The 17,334-nt window shown below is 41.1% G+C and overlaps 1 protein-coding gene across 1 annotated transcript; it reads right to left on the bottom strand.

Moving 5' to 3' along the window:
• Positions 1–3,013: 3,013 nt before the first annotated feature.
• Positions 3,014–4,821, bottom strand: LOC117736075 (laminin subunit alpha-4-like). Its single transcript, XM_034541120.1, has 4 exons — positions 4,665–4,821; positions 4,314–4,451; positions 3,727–3,847; positions 3,014–3,581 (listed from the first exon to the last, which is right to left on the bottom strand). Exons 1-3 carry the CDS (start codon positions 4,770–4,772, stop codon positions 3,830–3,832), a joined length of 264 nt encoding a protein of 87 aa, XP_034397011.1. The 5' UTR covers positions 4,773–4,821; the 3' UTR covers positions 3,014–3,581; positions 3,727–3,829.
• Positions 4,822–17,334: the final 12,513 nt, after the last annotated feature.

Genomic DNA, 17,334 nt, shown 5'->3' with positions numbered 1-17,334 from the left:
CTTTACTGTGCTGTAACTTTATTTAACTTAAGTCATAAGCTTATTATGTTAGTGATTTAAAAAAAAAAAGTTGGTCTACGTTGTCTTTACGCCGCTAAAGGACTGAACAAGTTGTCAATTCATTGCCACAATTTAATAACCTTCCTCATTATCCCGTATATATTATGCTTTTTTGAGATACCAGCTCAGACCGAGTTTGGTGGTTTCCACCGCTCCACCGCTACAACAAGCTAACCTAGCTAGCTAGCGAAGAGAGCGCATTTGTCACGGGAGAACAGGGTTAGGACCCAAGAGCAGACCACAGGAGACAGGATAGGGATAAGGAACTCTATTCCTTAGCAATTCCGACGTGAGTCCCGAGGATCGACGTCGGAGGTTGGCACAGCAAATCACGGTGTGAGTCCCGAGGCACAACACCGGAGGCAGGCAGAAGAGAGCAGGTACTCTGCGAACAAGGAGAGAGAGAGTTACCGAGCGTAACGAGCCAGTGGACAATCTCATGGAGCGGCAGTGGGAACTACCGGGGCAGAAGACGTAACAGACTGACAACCCAGGCCTGCACGACCAGGCCTGGGTTATGGAGCCGGCGATGATCCAAACGGCCACAGCTGTGCACCGCTCAGGGGTGTGGCCACGGGCAGCGTCTGGAGGTACACACCCACACACACACAACGAGCACAAGGCAAAAACACAAACAGGGGATGACAGACACATGAGGTAAGGAGACTTGGGAGAACAGAGGTAAACACACAATGGGTCAGACAGGGATCCTGACAGCATTAAGGTTAATGCAATTGTAGGAACAGACATTGCTCACAAAGGTTAGTAATGAGTTACACAAATTATATTAATATCACTGCATTTTGTTTTGTCAAGTAATGTTAACATAACTGTTAAAAGCAGTCGGGTTAGACCATGCAGCTTAAATGGTAAGGTACATTTCTGGAGAATAGTTAGTGAAATAAATGAACAAAGACTGCTATTTCCCTTCTTCTTTTTTTAAGCTGACGTGATATTCAGCTCCAGGCTGTTACTGTGTTTTGTGCACGCTCTGACTATCCCAAGTTCACCGTCGTTAGTAGTCACGCAGTCACGTCTCCTTCATGGTACTGAGAGGCCGCAGCAGGAGATTCAGATCTCCATGTGTAGTGAAGTTTCAATGAGTGGTCTCTGCTCGTGCTGATAGTTGATGTTACACCAAACTGCCTATGTGAATGCTGTTTTGAGGTCAGTAATTTAGAGCACGCTGCGGACTGTTTGCAACTACAGTGATACGCATGTAAATCTTATGTTACAATGCTATAGTTGTTATACTTCATCTGCTTATTCTCACAATATAACTCTTAAAATGTTGTCTGGTACCTGAGTGCCAATGTTGGTATATCTGTAATCCTCAGATGTTTATCATACTGTATGTGGACAGGCAAATGTAAACTTTTAATATTTGTGTAGTGTTAATGTTTCATGTGTTTTGTGTGCTTGTATGAATCTAATAGGTATTTTTTCCCCGGGTGCATCAACAATCTTTAACTGAAATTCATCAAAAGGTATGCATCATAATTCAATACACAATATGCTGTGATACCAAATTCCAGTGTATGTTCTATAAATGTATCACAAACAAATGTATCATACACATACAACTAAGTTATGATGACACATGGTTTGTCATAATTTTCCACACCCTTGAGACTATTTACGTGAATTGTATTACATTACACAGAGAGCTCACTGACTAACATGGTATGTCTTGATCATACAAAAAGAAAGTTGTAAAATGTTGTGGTTTTGTGGGAATTTTTGTGATTGACTTCCTGGATTCTGTGGAATAATGACAGTAAGTGTTTCATTGGGCTGGACCCTGAGACAGCACATCAAGTTAGTTTTTTTAACAGTAATACAAGTTAACTAGTTAAGATCAGTAGGTGATCGTTACTCATGTTTATTTTTGTCATTTTAGGATCCAAGCAACCCGAGCATCCACGCAACCAGAGATACCATCATTCGGTGTTTGATGGTGTACCCTGGGGAATCCACGGATCAACTCTTAAAAGAATATGATGTAAGTTGAAGTACATGTTGAAATATAAAGAAAGTGATTATTTCTCATCTCTTCTACCTTTTATGTATTAGGATGGTCAAATCACAAAATACAATCATACCTTTTTTTTATCCCAGTAATTTGTGGCAGAAGCTACTGGGTTTTTACAGTTTCATTGAAAATAATTCCAATTCATTCATATGACCAGCCTGTTAGTTCAAAATACGATATTTTAATTTACATAATAAATAAATAAATAAATGTTCAATTAGGACCTTATCTTTTGGCTCTACAGTCCGTAATACACAATCTTCTTGCTATTTCAGGATGCTGATGAAGACAGTGTGGCACAGGACCTTGCCACGCAAAAGATACAAATCTATACGGTGGAGGGTTCAGACGATGTCGGTATCGTTTTAGAGGGACTCAAAGTTGTGACTGCTCTGGATAACATTCCGAGGGCTTGCTGCATGCTGGTTGGGTTGGCGTATGCAGTCAACCTTGCCTATCCCAAGGAGCTCCGATATACTTTCGAGGTCTTTCAGAAACTCCTACTGGAGCTGGACTGCTCAAAGCTGTCCCTGAAAGTAAACAGCCTCAAGAACAAACTGTTAACCTAATAGAAAGGACCCTTGTGGAACAATTTATATGTCACTGTTCAAAACTCACCTGTGGTTAAGTTCAACTCGTTCAATGCTTGAGTTTATTATTTTTTTAAGGATCCCAGTGAGAAGTGTAGTTGTGCCATGTTATTTGATGCACAAGCAGCTGTTCGTGTCGTGTTTTAACTGTAAGCCGGAATTGCATATTGTGTGTTTTTATAGAGAAGTTTGCACATGAAGAATTTTATATAAATGTAACAAATTTGCAGAAATAAATGTTTACCTGCTGTACTTTGTATGTATCTGTTGGCTTAAGTTAAGTTTACTGTGGCACGAAGATGGCATAGTATTGAGTAATTTAGACATAGAAAGATTATGGCAACAAAGTGACAAGTAATATTATTGAATAGATTTAATATCATTTATGTAATGTCATTCAGTAAATGTAGATCAATTTCAACCAAATATTCAGTAAATGTAAATTACTTTTACCCAAATATTCAGTAAATGTAAATACATTTCACTAAAATATTCAATACATGTAAATTGCTTTTGATGATATTTTAAGTGAACATAAATCATTTTCCTTGTGAAATTGATTTGTATTTACTAAATATGTTTGGTCTATATAACTCACAATTTGGCGATCTATTACTCAATCTAACACATTTTAACTGTTGCCTTTATTATAATTTACATAATTTTTTTGTTTATAATTAATTCATCCATTTAATACTTTTTATTAATTATAATAATTGTCACTTTGTTGCCATACTTTTATTAAGTTACCATTGGTCACATTTTTTAGGGTGCAGAGACAAATAACTTGTTGGTGTAAACTCACTTGTGATTGTGTGCCAGCGTCCATTACATAGAGGTTCCTCAGGAGTAAAGGAGGTAGAGAATTCACCTTTGCTGCTGTTTAATGAAACAGTCACCTACACACACACACACACACACACACACAGTTCACAATGCAGTTGAATTATTATTATTACCTTCTTTTGTTTTCTTGAATTTCTTTTACAATTCAACACAAATAGACTGCAGCTATTGTTAAAACCCTCCCTGGTGACATCTCACCTGTCTGAGAACCAAACTCAGGCGTTGGTCAGGTGACGTCCCAGCATGCAACAGCAGCCCAGAGTCCAGCTGGATTTCCATATCCCGACCTACATTACATTACCTAGAACCAAGGACTCATCTGCGGGGAGAAAGCGCCTTAAATCAGGACACATCATGACCCAAACAAGAAGCTATATCATGACTGGAATTTTAAAAAACACAGAAGAAGAATGACGATAAGTACCTATTGCCATGTGTCCTCCCTGGCCAGAGAAATACGCTCTTTTACTTATATTTACCTAATTATGTTCTACTTCCTCCATTAATCCGTATTTCAGTACCTCATACAACCCCACTTCAAAAAAAATCTACTACTATCCCTTTAACTTTTAGGGGGATTTATGGGATAATTTCTAATTATAAAATTTAGTTTGTGGAAAAATGCGACAACCCCCATGAAAACTGGTGCAGTCTAAATATTACTGACAGCTTATTTATTAAATATTCATTACATATTTAAGCTGGTGAATAAGAATTACAGTTGGTTTAAAGTAGAAACAAACACTGATACATCACATCCAGTCATGTGGCCGACTCTTTTTTACCGTCAGTGAGGCCGGGACTCCTCCAACATATAAAGGCCCAGCGAGACGAGTCCGGTCTCCTCCAGGGATTCTCTTAGACTGAGCACTGATACCGTCCACTATAAGGCTGATCTTCTCGCCTTCGCGTTTTATAAACACCTGAGGTGACAAAGACAGAACAGCTGTGATATTCAGGTGAATCAGATACAGTCGGGGTGATATGATGCAACTCTGACAGACAGAGGAAATACATTTTATTCTATGATTATGGAATATAAAAGACAAATTACGAGATCAAAATATTGTCAAATAGATTTAGTCAATTTCACTTCCTGGGTAGAACCAGTCACATGACCCTGCCTGTAACCTCACCGTGTGCCACTGGTTGTCGTTGTACTTCTTGCGGCTCCGCATGCTGACCTTCCTCTTTCCGCCGTCCAACAAAAGCAACAGGTGGCCGTCTGACACGCTGAGTGACATCACGGCCACACTGCGCTGCCCACCAGCTGCGTACAGCACCAAACCATCAGAGGAGTTAATCCTCAACACCATGGAGATCTGAGGCCAGCAGATCAGCAGATAGAGAGAGAGAGAGAGAGAGAGAGAGAGAGAGAGAGAGAGAGAGAGAGAGAGAGAGAGAGAGAGAGAGAGAGAGAGAGAGAGAGAGAGAGAGAGAGAGAGAGAGAGAGAGAGAGAGAGAGAGAGAGAGGATTAAATATTAACATTGGTGTAAGTGTTGTATTTAGTGTCCAGCCCTGTATTTACTTGATGAATGCATGTCCAATAATTATTCTTTTTAGCTCTGGTTTGGGCTCCACTATATTCAGAGAAAAATATGTGGTTCTTTATCTGCTAAAAGTTCCACTATATTCACCAGCTAGTTGCTAACGTTGTCTTTTGTTTGGCAGTTCAGGTGGTTTATCACAGCTTAATAAAACAGCCTGATGCTGGAAATGATGCTGATACTGAACCAGACAGTGGAAGTGCCACAAAACTAAAACAAAGTGACGACTGTTTGCTGTGCTGGCTCCTCAATGGTGGAACGAGCTCCCCATTGACATCAGGACAGCAGAAAGTCTCTAGATCTTCTGTCGCAAACTAAAAACACATCTGTTTCGACTATACCTTAAATAGGGACTTAAATAGACTTATGGTTTAATGCACTTATTGTAAGTCGCTTTGGATCAAAGCGTCAGCTAAATGACATGTAATGTAATAAAAGAGACTAAAAGACCCTCTAGATGTGATCATTCTCTGTACTTGCTGTACGAAAAGTAAGAGGATCACCAACGTGATTACAACTCGCCTTGAGGCAGACAGGAATCTGTGTACCAAATGTCATGAACTCCAGGGATGAGTTTTCTCAATCGGGTGAGCACTTAATGCACAGTGTGTTCACACTCACATTGAGCTGAGTGAGCTGGGCAGAGAGTCGTATCTCCGGTAGCTGTGTGTGGAGCCGCTGAAGTGCGTCGCTCCGGCCTCCTGGTCTGACAGCTCCCCCTGACAGGACTCCCTGGTGTTACGGCTGAGAGACCCAGATGGCTTCCTGTGCTTTCCCTGTTTGAGGTAGAGTTTACATTAATGTTGTGTCTATTACTGGGCACAGAGGTTCAGTTAGTGTCTAAATGTTTATTTGTGGTAAGAGCAAGAATTGGCTGTGTGGGTGCGTGTGTGTACCCTGGGTTTGTTGCTGTGTTTGGGCTGGGCAGCAACGATCTGCTGAGGTTTTTTGGCAGCAGGACAGTCAAGAGGAACGTTGACGTTTTCTTTCACTTTCAGCAGGTTCAACACCGTCTGAGAATCCTTTACACTGCAGACAGGAGACACAAACACACATTATAGACAAAGCTGAATTACAATATATGTATGTACCGTAATCATTTATCATGCAAGACACACACAAAATGTTCGCAAGTACAATTAAAGGAAAGTGACTTGCTAGATTTGAAGAAAAGTGGTAAAAAGATATCTTGGTAAAATAAAATTACAAACATATATTCAAATCAAGTACAATTATGGCAGTGAATCTTATGTTACAGCAGATTTATCAAGGAGTCAGAGGTTGTTGAAGAGTTGAGAACAGGAAAAAACAACACTGTCTGTGAAACATGAATATAATCTGAATATGGAGATTTCTATCAATAAATTGAATGCAGGAATGCATATAATAACGCTGGCATTAAAAATATATAACAAATAATTTTGAGGGATACAACTGGAGCAAGAAGCAGATGATTTGACCTTGTTTGACGACCTGATATCAAAGTTTTGGACATAACTGTGTTGCTTATCCTGACATAACTTCTCACCTCTTGATGAAAACATTGCTGATACATCCAGTGAGATTAGAGAGGGTTTGGTTAGTTACTCCTCATGGACAGGTGGAACCTTAGCTCCTCCCATCAGTGTGTGAATCTTAGTTACTCCTCATGGACAGGTGGAACCTTAGCTCCTCCCATCAGTGTGTGAATGTTAGTTACTCCTGATGGACAGGTGGAACCTTAGCTCCTCCCATCAGTGTGTGAACGTGTGTGAATGTTAGTTACTCCTGATGGACAGGTGGAACCTTAGCTCCTCCCATCAGTGTGTGAACGTGTGTGAATGTTAGTTACTCCTGATGGACAGGTGGAACCTTAGCTCCTCCCATCAGTGTGTGAATGTTAGTTACTCCTGATGGACAGGTGGAACCTTAGCTCCTCCCATCAGTGTATGAACGGGTGTGAATGTTAGTTACTCCTGATGGACAGGTGGAACATTCACCAAACATTTGTATTCAAACATCTACTTTTAGATAACTCTTAATTAACTAAATAATTGTCCTAAAGTATGTAATCATCTGGGGAAGTTATGTGGTGATTTGATCTTTTTATACCCTATTCACATGTAGTGTAATTCATTTTACAATTTTTTTCTTTGAAAGGCAGTTCTCTCAAAATCAGAAATCTCCACTTTCCAGTTTCATTCCTTTCTATATTCTGATGTTTTTTCCAGAGGGGTTTGTCCATTTATCAGGGAGGAAGTAGTTATTTACCAGATAGGGTGAGGTGGGGCACCAAATGCAGTGAATGAAAACAAGCATGCCCCAAACATGAAGTAGAAGATGTATACAATTATTGAAACATGCTAATTACTCCAAAAAAAGAGACAGGCTCTCTACAATTAATTCAATGACGTTTCACCAACATGTCTACTCATGTGTGCTTCCATGGACTGACCGTAGGATGTCACCGTGGCTGAGTTTCAGCAGCACGTTGTACTGGCGAAGCTCTGCCTCCAGGGGGCAGCAGATGTGGCGCATGGCCAGGTCCTGGTACACTTCTTTAAGACCCTGAAGGCACTTTCGTCATGTTCTCGTTGTTGATCTTGTCGTCAAAAGCTGACATGCGCTCCTCGCTACCTGGTGGGCGCAGTGCACGTGGAAGCGCGTGCACTTCTCAATCAGCGACACCTGCGTGAGGGCAGCCCAGGTGCTGCTGGGTGATGAGGAGGAAATCAGTCCACAAAACATGCGTCACAACTTGTGAGGTATAATATAATAATAATAATATATAATAATATTATACATCATAATATAAAATAAATAAATATTAATAAATAGTGCATTGAACAGACATTGAACGAAAACCGTATTTGATTGTCATATTATATACATGACATTTGTCCTCTGCAGTTATTTAACCCATCCTTAGTTATTAAGGAGCGGTGGGCTGCTGTGAAACGCCCGGGGAGCAAATGGGGGTTCAGTGTCTGGCTCAAGGGCACTTCAACATGCACTACGGGACGACCACTTATCCCCAGGAGCTACACGCTGCATCAGGAGCTGAATAACACTTGAATAACACTCTTAACATCAGCTGGTTAACAGAGAGTCATAATAAATAGTGTCTCGTTATAACTTTAGATAATTACAGTAAAGTTTGAACATATTAAAGACAAAGCTCCACTGTCTGACTGACCTCCATCAGACCAGACTGATTATAACTAACTCACGGACCGGTGTCACACGCTAATATGAGCACTAATATGTTATACACTCATATTAATAGGCACCATATCGATAACGTGTAATACAATACTTACTCCTCACTGTTCTCAGGCCAGGACAGCAGTGAACGTTCCGTCGCGTGGATCCAAAATGGCGGATTTTAAACTTGACGTCATATGACGTCAAACAACAACAATAACATGTAAACATCATCTGGTGCCGTGTTTCCAGCAGAACAAACAACCGGAACAGACATGAGATTTAATGTGTGGCCCGCCTCGTGAATCTCTGTACATCACTGCTTCAAGTTACTTGTTTATGAATAAGTTATGACAATGTTTCAAACAGCATATTAACACAGCCCTAATCCGATTGGTCATTAGCATTACCCACAATTCTAAGGGGCAGCCGCCTCAGCCTCGTCAAAGCTAATAACTTTAAAACTAAAGCGTTTCTAAATGTGAGAGCGGTCTCTGTGAAGTGACCCTGAGCTCTAGAATATATCACACACATGAACTTAAATATTTAAAATATTCACACCGTGACGGAGAAAGGGTATGCCACAGAAGGAGTCTGAAGAAATTGCCTTTGTATTTTAAGTTTAGCAATGAACTCGCATATCCAAAGACGGAGGGAACTGTACATACGCTGTACAGGGGGAGGTATTCGTGGCTAAGGCAACAAGGCACGGAGCCCGAGCCCTACCTGCATAGCAGCTTCTGGGGCGCGTGCAACGGCAACATTGGCCCAATAAGCCAGTGGCACCTAGTGAGCATGCGCAGAGCAGGTCGAATGTAGGCCCAGAGTTTAAAAGTCGCCTCCCTCTTGTGTATGAGTGTGATACCACTGACGAGTAGGTATACGAGTTGAGGCTGAACCACTACTTTTTTAAAGTAATATATATATATATTACTTTTTATTTATATATTTTATTTATGATATATTTTTTATGTATCGCATATATAGAAATAGTCCATATTTGCAATAAATCACCTATGGCCAAATCAATCGCGGGCACATTGAGAACATATTTCCTATGTTAACAGAAGCCCTGAACGACATGTCTGATCTCCCGACTCGTTTATGAACATGTTATAAGTGAACCTCACACACGGACCCAGCACGCTCAGTTATAACACCAAGACATGACATCACCTTTCTTTGAGTCATATAAGACATGTTGCAAAAGGCATAACATTGTCTGTCAACATCTTCTGCATGACTAACTGTTCTTAGTGAAACTTAGAACAAATGTTCTATTAACTAACAGTTTCATAACGACATACATTTAATTTCAAAATCTCTTCAGGATTTAAACTTGCGGTGGCACTTAACAGATGTATTAATTGATTAATGTCCTGACTACTGCACCATCTCTATCGGTCTGGTGGTGTTACAGCTCTGCCGCTGGAGGTAGTGCTGTTGAAGTCTGTGTCATATACATCGAGATGTAACTGGAGGCAAGGCCTGAGGTTTGCATATGGTCCATAGGGGCTAGTCACGACCAACGTTTTGGGAAAGACACAATTGTCATTAAGGTTATAATACAACATATACTCAATTAATAAATGGTGTTATTATAGATTAAAAAGAACCATAAAAAGAACGTGACAGAGGCTAAACGATGGAAATGTGTATTTCCTAATTAGTCGACGTGGGTCCTGAGAGGCCACTCCTACAACACATCTGCCTCACGGATGTAAACAAAAACACAGTTAATTCAAAAACCAGTTAATCTCGCACAACGGCAAATATATCGCGGTCTCCTGGCTTCAATACGTGAACACACAACAAATAGTAGTAACATGTTTTAATTTTGTTGATGCCGCTAGCTCCGTGCTAACATCCGCTAGCACATCCACTTGTAACGTTTATTTTGTACATTTTCACCGTCGAAATGCTGCAAGACCCGACTTGCAGCATTATTGCTACTTTAAGCTTTGTGTGTTTGGGCTGCTCTTGTGAAACATGCATAAGAAATAAAAGAAAATCGATAGTTTCTTTGCAAAGATGAGGATTTATTGAATGCTGGGAAACCAAACATGGTCATATGTGTCAATGTTTCCATAGAAACAGTTATTTGTGTCTTTGATCAGTTGATTCTGCGACAAAATAAGTTAGATGTAGCTCCTCCCCCACACCTCACAGATGACGTCAGTTTCCATAGTAACAATTATTTGAGTCTTTGATTTCGTGATCAGTTCATTCTGCGACAAAAAAAGAAAATTAGCTCCTCCCCCACACGTCAGAACAGATGACGTCACAGTTACCATAGTAGCAGTTATTAGAGCCTTTGATCTCTCTCAGTGACATCACGGAGCACACAACCAGAGTTTATAAATAGAAGTGACTTTCACCAGGCTGGTTTGAGAGGCACCAGTCTCTGCTCCCTACAGCCTCTCTGCTGCGCCCAGTAGAGAGGGTCTGGGTGGGCAGAGGTGCTCCTGCCTCTCCCCCAGAGCTATCCTAGGAGTCTGGTGTTTGTGTGTGTGTGTGTGTGTGTGTTTATATATATATATAATTGGTATGCGGGTATGACATTTTGTCCTCAGGGAGTTTAACGCCCCTGCCATGCATAGTTTAAAACCACTGCCTTGCGGTACAGATTCTTGATATAATCAAAGGCTAAGGGAGCAAACATTGATCCATATAGCCAGTAAAGTAAAGAACCCCTACCAATACTAGGCGTTTTTATCTGATACTCCCTGATGTTGATATTTAAGACAAAAAAAAATTGGATAACTATAATATCCAATATCCTTATGAATATCTTTATAAGGATCCCTTAAATAATTACAAGATGTGCACTGAGCAGGACACTACAAAGAAAAAACAAACTTGCTCTGTTGTGGACAAACTATGTTTCTAAACATTGCAGATATTGTGTATTTCTGTACTGCATATTTTTTTAACTTATTGGCTGATGTTTACAGCAATAATGACACATGTCTAATCTGAATTAATTTCAGGCACTGTCTTCTTTCTGTGATATATTAATATCAGCTGGACAATTTCGTTCCTGCTAAAGATAAAATGGCTAAATCAGATAAAAAATGCTTTAGCTCTATCATGGAGCAATAGTATATTGACAAAAGTGAAAGTAAGATTGGTTCTAATTGGCTTCCTGTGGTGTTGAGTTGGAAGGTGTTTTCAAAGTTATACAGACAGAACTTCCTCGTTGAGTGTATCTAACCCTTAAAGTTAGGCAAAGCGGGTGGGGAGGGGGGCTAAAAACCAAAAAGAGAATAATTAAATAACTATGTACTACTATATATATAATTCAACATTAAAACAACAGCGTCATGAACTCATATCTATAACATCTGTTAAATGTCTTTTCAAAATCCAGAGGGTTTTCTGAGTTATCACTTTTAAATGTCTCACTCCTTTATCTTACTTTATCTTTATTATTGGAATTGGTTTTATGCGTTTCATCATAATCTGGTCAATTTTAATTTGCTGCCTTCTGTGAAGCACTTTGTAACTTGGGTTTAGAAAAATACTCTAAAGATTATTATTATTTAGAATAACAGCTTAGTTGCAGTAGCTTTCATTATTAATATGACTTTTTGTTAGTAACTACGTGAGAAAACATTCAGTAATTATTCCTGTGCAAATAACATTATATAAATTATAATAAAAAAAGGCTGTGCTGGCCGTGCCTTTCAATGCGTGTTAATGCATGCGAGCGTGCCCCACTGGCTAGCTCATGACCCCCACTGCGGTCTAACTGATGACGTTGTCACAGAAGCGTAGCGCCCGCCCCCCGGTTCCCCTTCAAGTAAACACTGTTAGCTCTCCGCAGTAGTAACCAGAAGAGAATGGGTGAACAGGAACAATAATTATTCACGTTACATTCAGTGTCTACGAACTGTAGTACATAATATTAGGCCTAACAACTGCAGACTTTACCAAACCTTTTGTTTGGATTTCATAAGGCAGCAATGATCGTGTGCGTTTCCCTTCAGACTCCTCTGGGTAACCTTGTTGCTTTTTGGCTGGATGGTCACCAGGTCCCGGGACACCGCGGGCTTCTTGTCAGCGATGGACTGTTACATTTCCCTCCGTAAACGTGTATCAAGTCGCAGGATTTATGTACACGGCAACAACAAAAACTACCTACAACAGTCATAATTCATAACAGTGTTTGATGGCAACACCAACATGATGAGTCACACCGATAGGTATTTTATGTTATCATGGTTTTGTCTAACTTAAAACCAACAAACAGGATTTAGGATAGTTTAGGATAGCTCACCCTTATCAGCACTGTTGCCTTTGTTAACGCCGTTAGCGGCCGGCTTATGTGTTGCTATGTGCCGTGTGGAGACAATCCACAAGTCTCTGAATTTCACATTTGGCATTATACAGTTTCTTGATTTGTTTTAGATCACTTACATTGATTTGATCTGTTATTTAAAAAAAAAAAATCACTTTGATCTGATTTTGCTTTTTTGTATAAGTTGCTTACTTGCGTGAACCGCTTGTTAAACTTGGGATTGAAAAGTGCTCAATAAATGAAGATACATGTTAATATTTGTACAGTTCTAGGGTAAAGGAAAGCCAACCAAATCAAATAGAGGGAAAACATCCCTGCACTGTACACAGAGGTCCAAGTCAAGCCTTCAGTCACTAGACGTAGGATCCCATGATGACTTATTCATTACATACGAATAGGACATAAGAGCCTTCTTTTCACTGATGGACTGAAACTGCAGTTACATCAACTTTGAGACATCAAGTCAAATAGTTTCCAAATAATGTTGAGTTCACAGAATTTGGTCTCTTCACACACAAAATAACTTAACACTGTCATCTAGAGGAAGGACACAGTAAGTACACTCAGGCCATTAAATAGGTTGCTGGTGTTCTTTCAGTGTTCACCAAAAGAGGAATCTCCCTCTAGAGGAATTGGAATGATAACAGCTAGCTTGCGTGAACCTTTGTGCCTTTGAGCTCCATGTTATAAGGCAGAGTCCTTCCTTACTGCAAATAGATGTATAGTTAGGCTGTGCACTCCAACAATAAAAAAAAGGACAAAGTCAAAATATAATGTAATGGGCAAAAGTATAAATTGAAATGCCGAAAAGAAACAAAAATGTTCAAATAAGTAAATAGAGCAAAGTATTACTTCAAGATGGTAGCTTCCAGCATTTTGACACATTATATTATGATTGATCTGTTACTTCTCTACGCTTTATTATCATCATCATCATCATCATTTCTATCAGAGAAACATTTTCTAAACGCACATGTTCAAATGCATCCCTCAACCTCCCAGAATGAATTTACAATAGTACAAATTAAAACGTTCACAAGCACCGTGTGAACACGTGTTGTGAACGTTGAGTGGATAATGTCGGAGCTCCTCAGCGGGTCCTGAGGAGAGGCCACGCAGATGAGATGCTGAGGCTGCTGCAACACCACGCCCCCACCTTACAGATGCGTCATGTTTCTCGTTGTCTGTTACGTGACACTAGATCCCGTCACCGGCGATATCTTTTGTTTCAATTAATGCAAAGCAGCGCGCGCATTCCAGATGGAGTCGATACCATTAAGTGTCTGTAGAACAGGGGTCTCAAACTCAATTTGCCTGGGGGCACTGGAGGTAGTCTCTGTCAGTAAAGACATAAAAACATGGATGACCTGCAACTTCCTGATGACTTCCAGAATCTCTGCGTTATCTTTGACCCGGACTTGTCCTTTAACTCCCACGTTAAGCAAATCTCATCTACGTAACATTTCAAAAATCAGGCACATCTTGTCTCAAAAAGATGGAGAAAAGCTGGTTCACGCGTTTGTTACTTCCAGACTAGATTAATGCAACTCCTTATTATCAGGCTGCTCTAATAAGTCTCTTAAATCCCTCCAGTTGATCCAGAATGCTGCAGCTCGTGTACTCACAAAAACTAAGAAAAGAGATCACATTACTCCTGTATTAGCTGTTCTGCACTGGCTCCCTGTAAAATCAAGAATCACATTTAAAATTCTTCTCCTCACCTACCAAGCCTTGATTGGTGATGCACCATCATATCTTAAGGAGCTTGTAGTACCATATTGCTCCACTAGAGAGCTGCGCTCACTAAATGCGGGGCTACTCGTGGTTTGTAGAGTTCATAAAAGTAGGATGGGAGCAAGAGCCTTCAGTTATGAAGCTCCTCTTTTATGGAACCAGCTTCCACTTTCAGTCCGGGAGGCAGACACAGTCACCTCATTCAAGAATAGACTTAAGACTTTACTGTTTGATAGTGCTTATAGTTAGGGCTGAATCAGGTCTGTCCTGGTCCAGCCCCTAGATATGCTGCTAAAAGCTGCTGGGGGATGTTTTAGGATACACTGAGCACCTATCTCCTCTTCTCTCTGTCAGTTAGTCTCTTTCTCCGTCAGCCAGTCAGCCCCTGTCTCTGTCTCAGTCAGTCACTGTCAATCAGTGTCTCAGTCAGTCAGTTTCGGTCAGCCAGTGTCTGTCAGCTAGTGTCAGTCAGTCAGTCTTTCTCTTTTTCATTTAGTGACTGTCAGTCAGTTTCTGTCTCAGTCAGTTAGTCTGTCACTGCTTCAGTCAGTCAGTGTCTGTCAGTCAGTCAGTCTCTGCTTCAGTCAGTCAGTCAGTCACTGTCTCTGTCTCAGTCAGTCAGTTCCTGTCAGCCAGTCACTGTCAGCCAGTGTCCGTCTCAGTCAGTCAGTCTTTGTCTCTTTCAGTTAGTCACTTACAGGCAGTCTCTGTTGGTCAGTCTCTGATAGTCAGTTTGTATCTGTCAGTCAGCCACCGTCTCTGTCTCAGTTAGCCACTGTCTCTGTCAGTCTCTATCAGTCATTTACTTCCTCTGTCTCAGTCAGTCTCAGCCAGTCAGTCAGTCTCTGTGAGTCTCTGTCACTGTTTGTCAGTCAGTTAGTCTCTTTCTCAGTCAGACAGTCAGTCTCTGTCAGTTAGTCAGTCAGTGAGTTCGCCCATGTCTCAGTCAGTCATTCTCAGTCAGTCAGTCTCTGTCAGTCAGTCAGGCTTTGTCTCAGTCAGTAGCCCTACAAATAATCTTTTAGACATCAGGATGTAAATAGTTTTCTAAAAATTAAATTAAAAGTGGATAAGTGTAGAAGTAGGAAAGTCTGTATTTACAGTTCAAAGGTTAGAGTTCATGCAAATTAGCATACTTTGTGTGATATCTACATGATTCAGCATGTGAATTCTTTCTAACAACCTAACTTGTGTGTCAATGAAAAAGAGTGATATGTCAATCTTTGTTTTCTTTGTTTTATTTTAGTTGTCCTGAATCTAACAGCCAAACCAATCTCGTTCTCCGGTAGAGGGGTGAGACTAAGCATATTACGAGGTATCGTGTGTTCGAGGAATGCAGAAACAAATGAACCGTGAATATTGCATGAGAGCAATAATTTTCATAACTTAGTGGCTGATGAGCAGTTGAATCGATGTCTGAATGGATTGAATGTTTGCGCTTCTCAATGCACAATCCAAGTGCATCCGGTTTTTCTTGTGTTTTGCTGCGATTGGAGAGACACTGATCTGAGCGCGTGGCGCTTAGGAATGCTCGGAATGGCAATCACCTTCATTCTAATTACTTTCCTACCATCACCAAGCTGTCAGATGTTCTTTGGTGAGCATCTGACAGCGGTCCTCAGTGCTGGTGCACACTCACACCATGAGCCTTCAGACTGTCCTCATCACGCTCTTAGTCGGTTTCAACACCTTTTCCTCATCTCTCTCCCCTCATCCGAGCTCCGCTAAGAAGTCGGGCTGCTTCAAAGTCAACAACTGCAAATGTATCATGGAGGATGGGAGCGGGGTGATAAACCTGAAGGCTATGGGAGATGCAGAGGGTTTCCTGGCCCGCTTGAAGCCTGTGTCAGCAGAGAAGCTGGCGGTCGGTGCAGAGGCCCTGCTGTCCTTCAGCCCCTGCCAGCCCTTCTCACAGCCAGAGGACCTGACAGGAGCGGACTGTACGAATGTCGCTGCATGTCTCATTGTCAGGTGGAGTAGTTGTTTTCATTTAGTTAGTAGAAAGAAAGAAAACAGAAAGAAAACCAGCTTTATGTCTTTTTACTGCTAAATAAGTCTAAAGGAGTTTTTTTTGGATCTTAGATTTCTGGTGTGAATATTCTGATTCAGAGCACTGCCTGGGCATGTAGATATAAACTCTCCGTTCTGCCTGGATATGTTCAAAGCACTTCTGACTGTACATTTGCTGTAGAAGTCAAGACTCCCCCTCTCTTAGTGACTTGAGACTGTTTCTAGTCTCAAGTCCTAAATCCATGGTGAAGGCCACCGTCTGTGATGCTCAGTGTAATTCATGTTGAGAAACAATTCCTCTGGTTGTAAGTAAAATACTCAATTTCAAGTATAAGTCCTGCATTCAAAACTTAAGTAATGAACGGAAGTGCCTCCAGCTCTGAAGTACAAAGATTGACAACCGGCGACGTGTGAGGTTGATTTGTGTGATTAGCTTGGTGGCCACCAGGAGGCGACTGTAACACACAAGCTGAAAGTGTGAGCCCGCTGTGCCATTCATTCAGTGATGTATGAACAGTAGTGTTCTTCACGAACTCTCGCAGATTCTGGTGCACATTTGACATTCTGAAAGGTTTTCAAACAGTTTGTGGCGTATTTGTTAAAGGTGTGTGTTCACTGTGTGTCTATCTCAGGGATGTAAGGGTGGGCAAGAGATGGGCGGAACTTCTAAGGGCCCCAAAACGTTCTGTCCCCCCGGCCCCCGCCCTCACATACATGTGTGTAATACGACGACCTGGAGTTCATTTGAGCATTGAGTCTTTGGATACATGTTCCCATGTTGTGCTTTACTTGTCCAGCAGATGAAGCTCCTGTTGATATGTGTTGCCATGTGAATGAACAGGTATCACAGGCTCAACGGAGACATCAGCCGCTATCTCAGCTATGGGAGACATGACGACAATGAATTCCACTACAATGGCAGCAAGAAGACGCTGTCGGTCTCCTACATGGGTGAGCCAAACCACAAGCACCTCCTTCTGTCAGTGGTGTGCTGACCTGATAGCCAGCCCTCCTCTCCTCCTGTCCTCGTC

This window comes from Cyclopterus lumpus, chromosome 9 (genome assembly GCF_009769545.1).
Source record: "Cyclopterus lumpus isolate fCycLum1 chromosome 9, fCycLum1.pri, whole genome shotgun sequence".
Classification (NCBI taxonomy): domain Eukaryota; kingdom Metazoa; phylum Chordata; class Actinopteri; order Perciformes; family Cyclopteridae; genus Cyclopterus; species Cyclopterus lumpus.
Note: the sequence above shows the minus strand (reverse complement) of the source record. Positions and strands in the feature narration are given on the sequence as shown.

Coding starts and splice junctions, on each gene's coding strand:
- LOC117736075 (XM_034541120.1), bottom strand. CDS start 4,772: ATGTCACTCAGCGTGTCAGACGGCCACCTGTTGCTTTTGTTGGACGGC. Junction 4,452..4,664: donor ACGACAACCAGTGGCACACG/GTGAGGTTACAG, acceptor TTGTCACCTCAG/GTGTTTATAAAACGCGAAGG.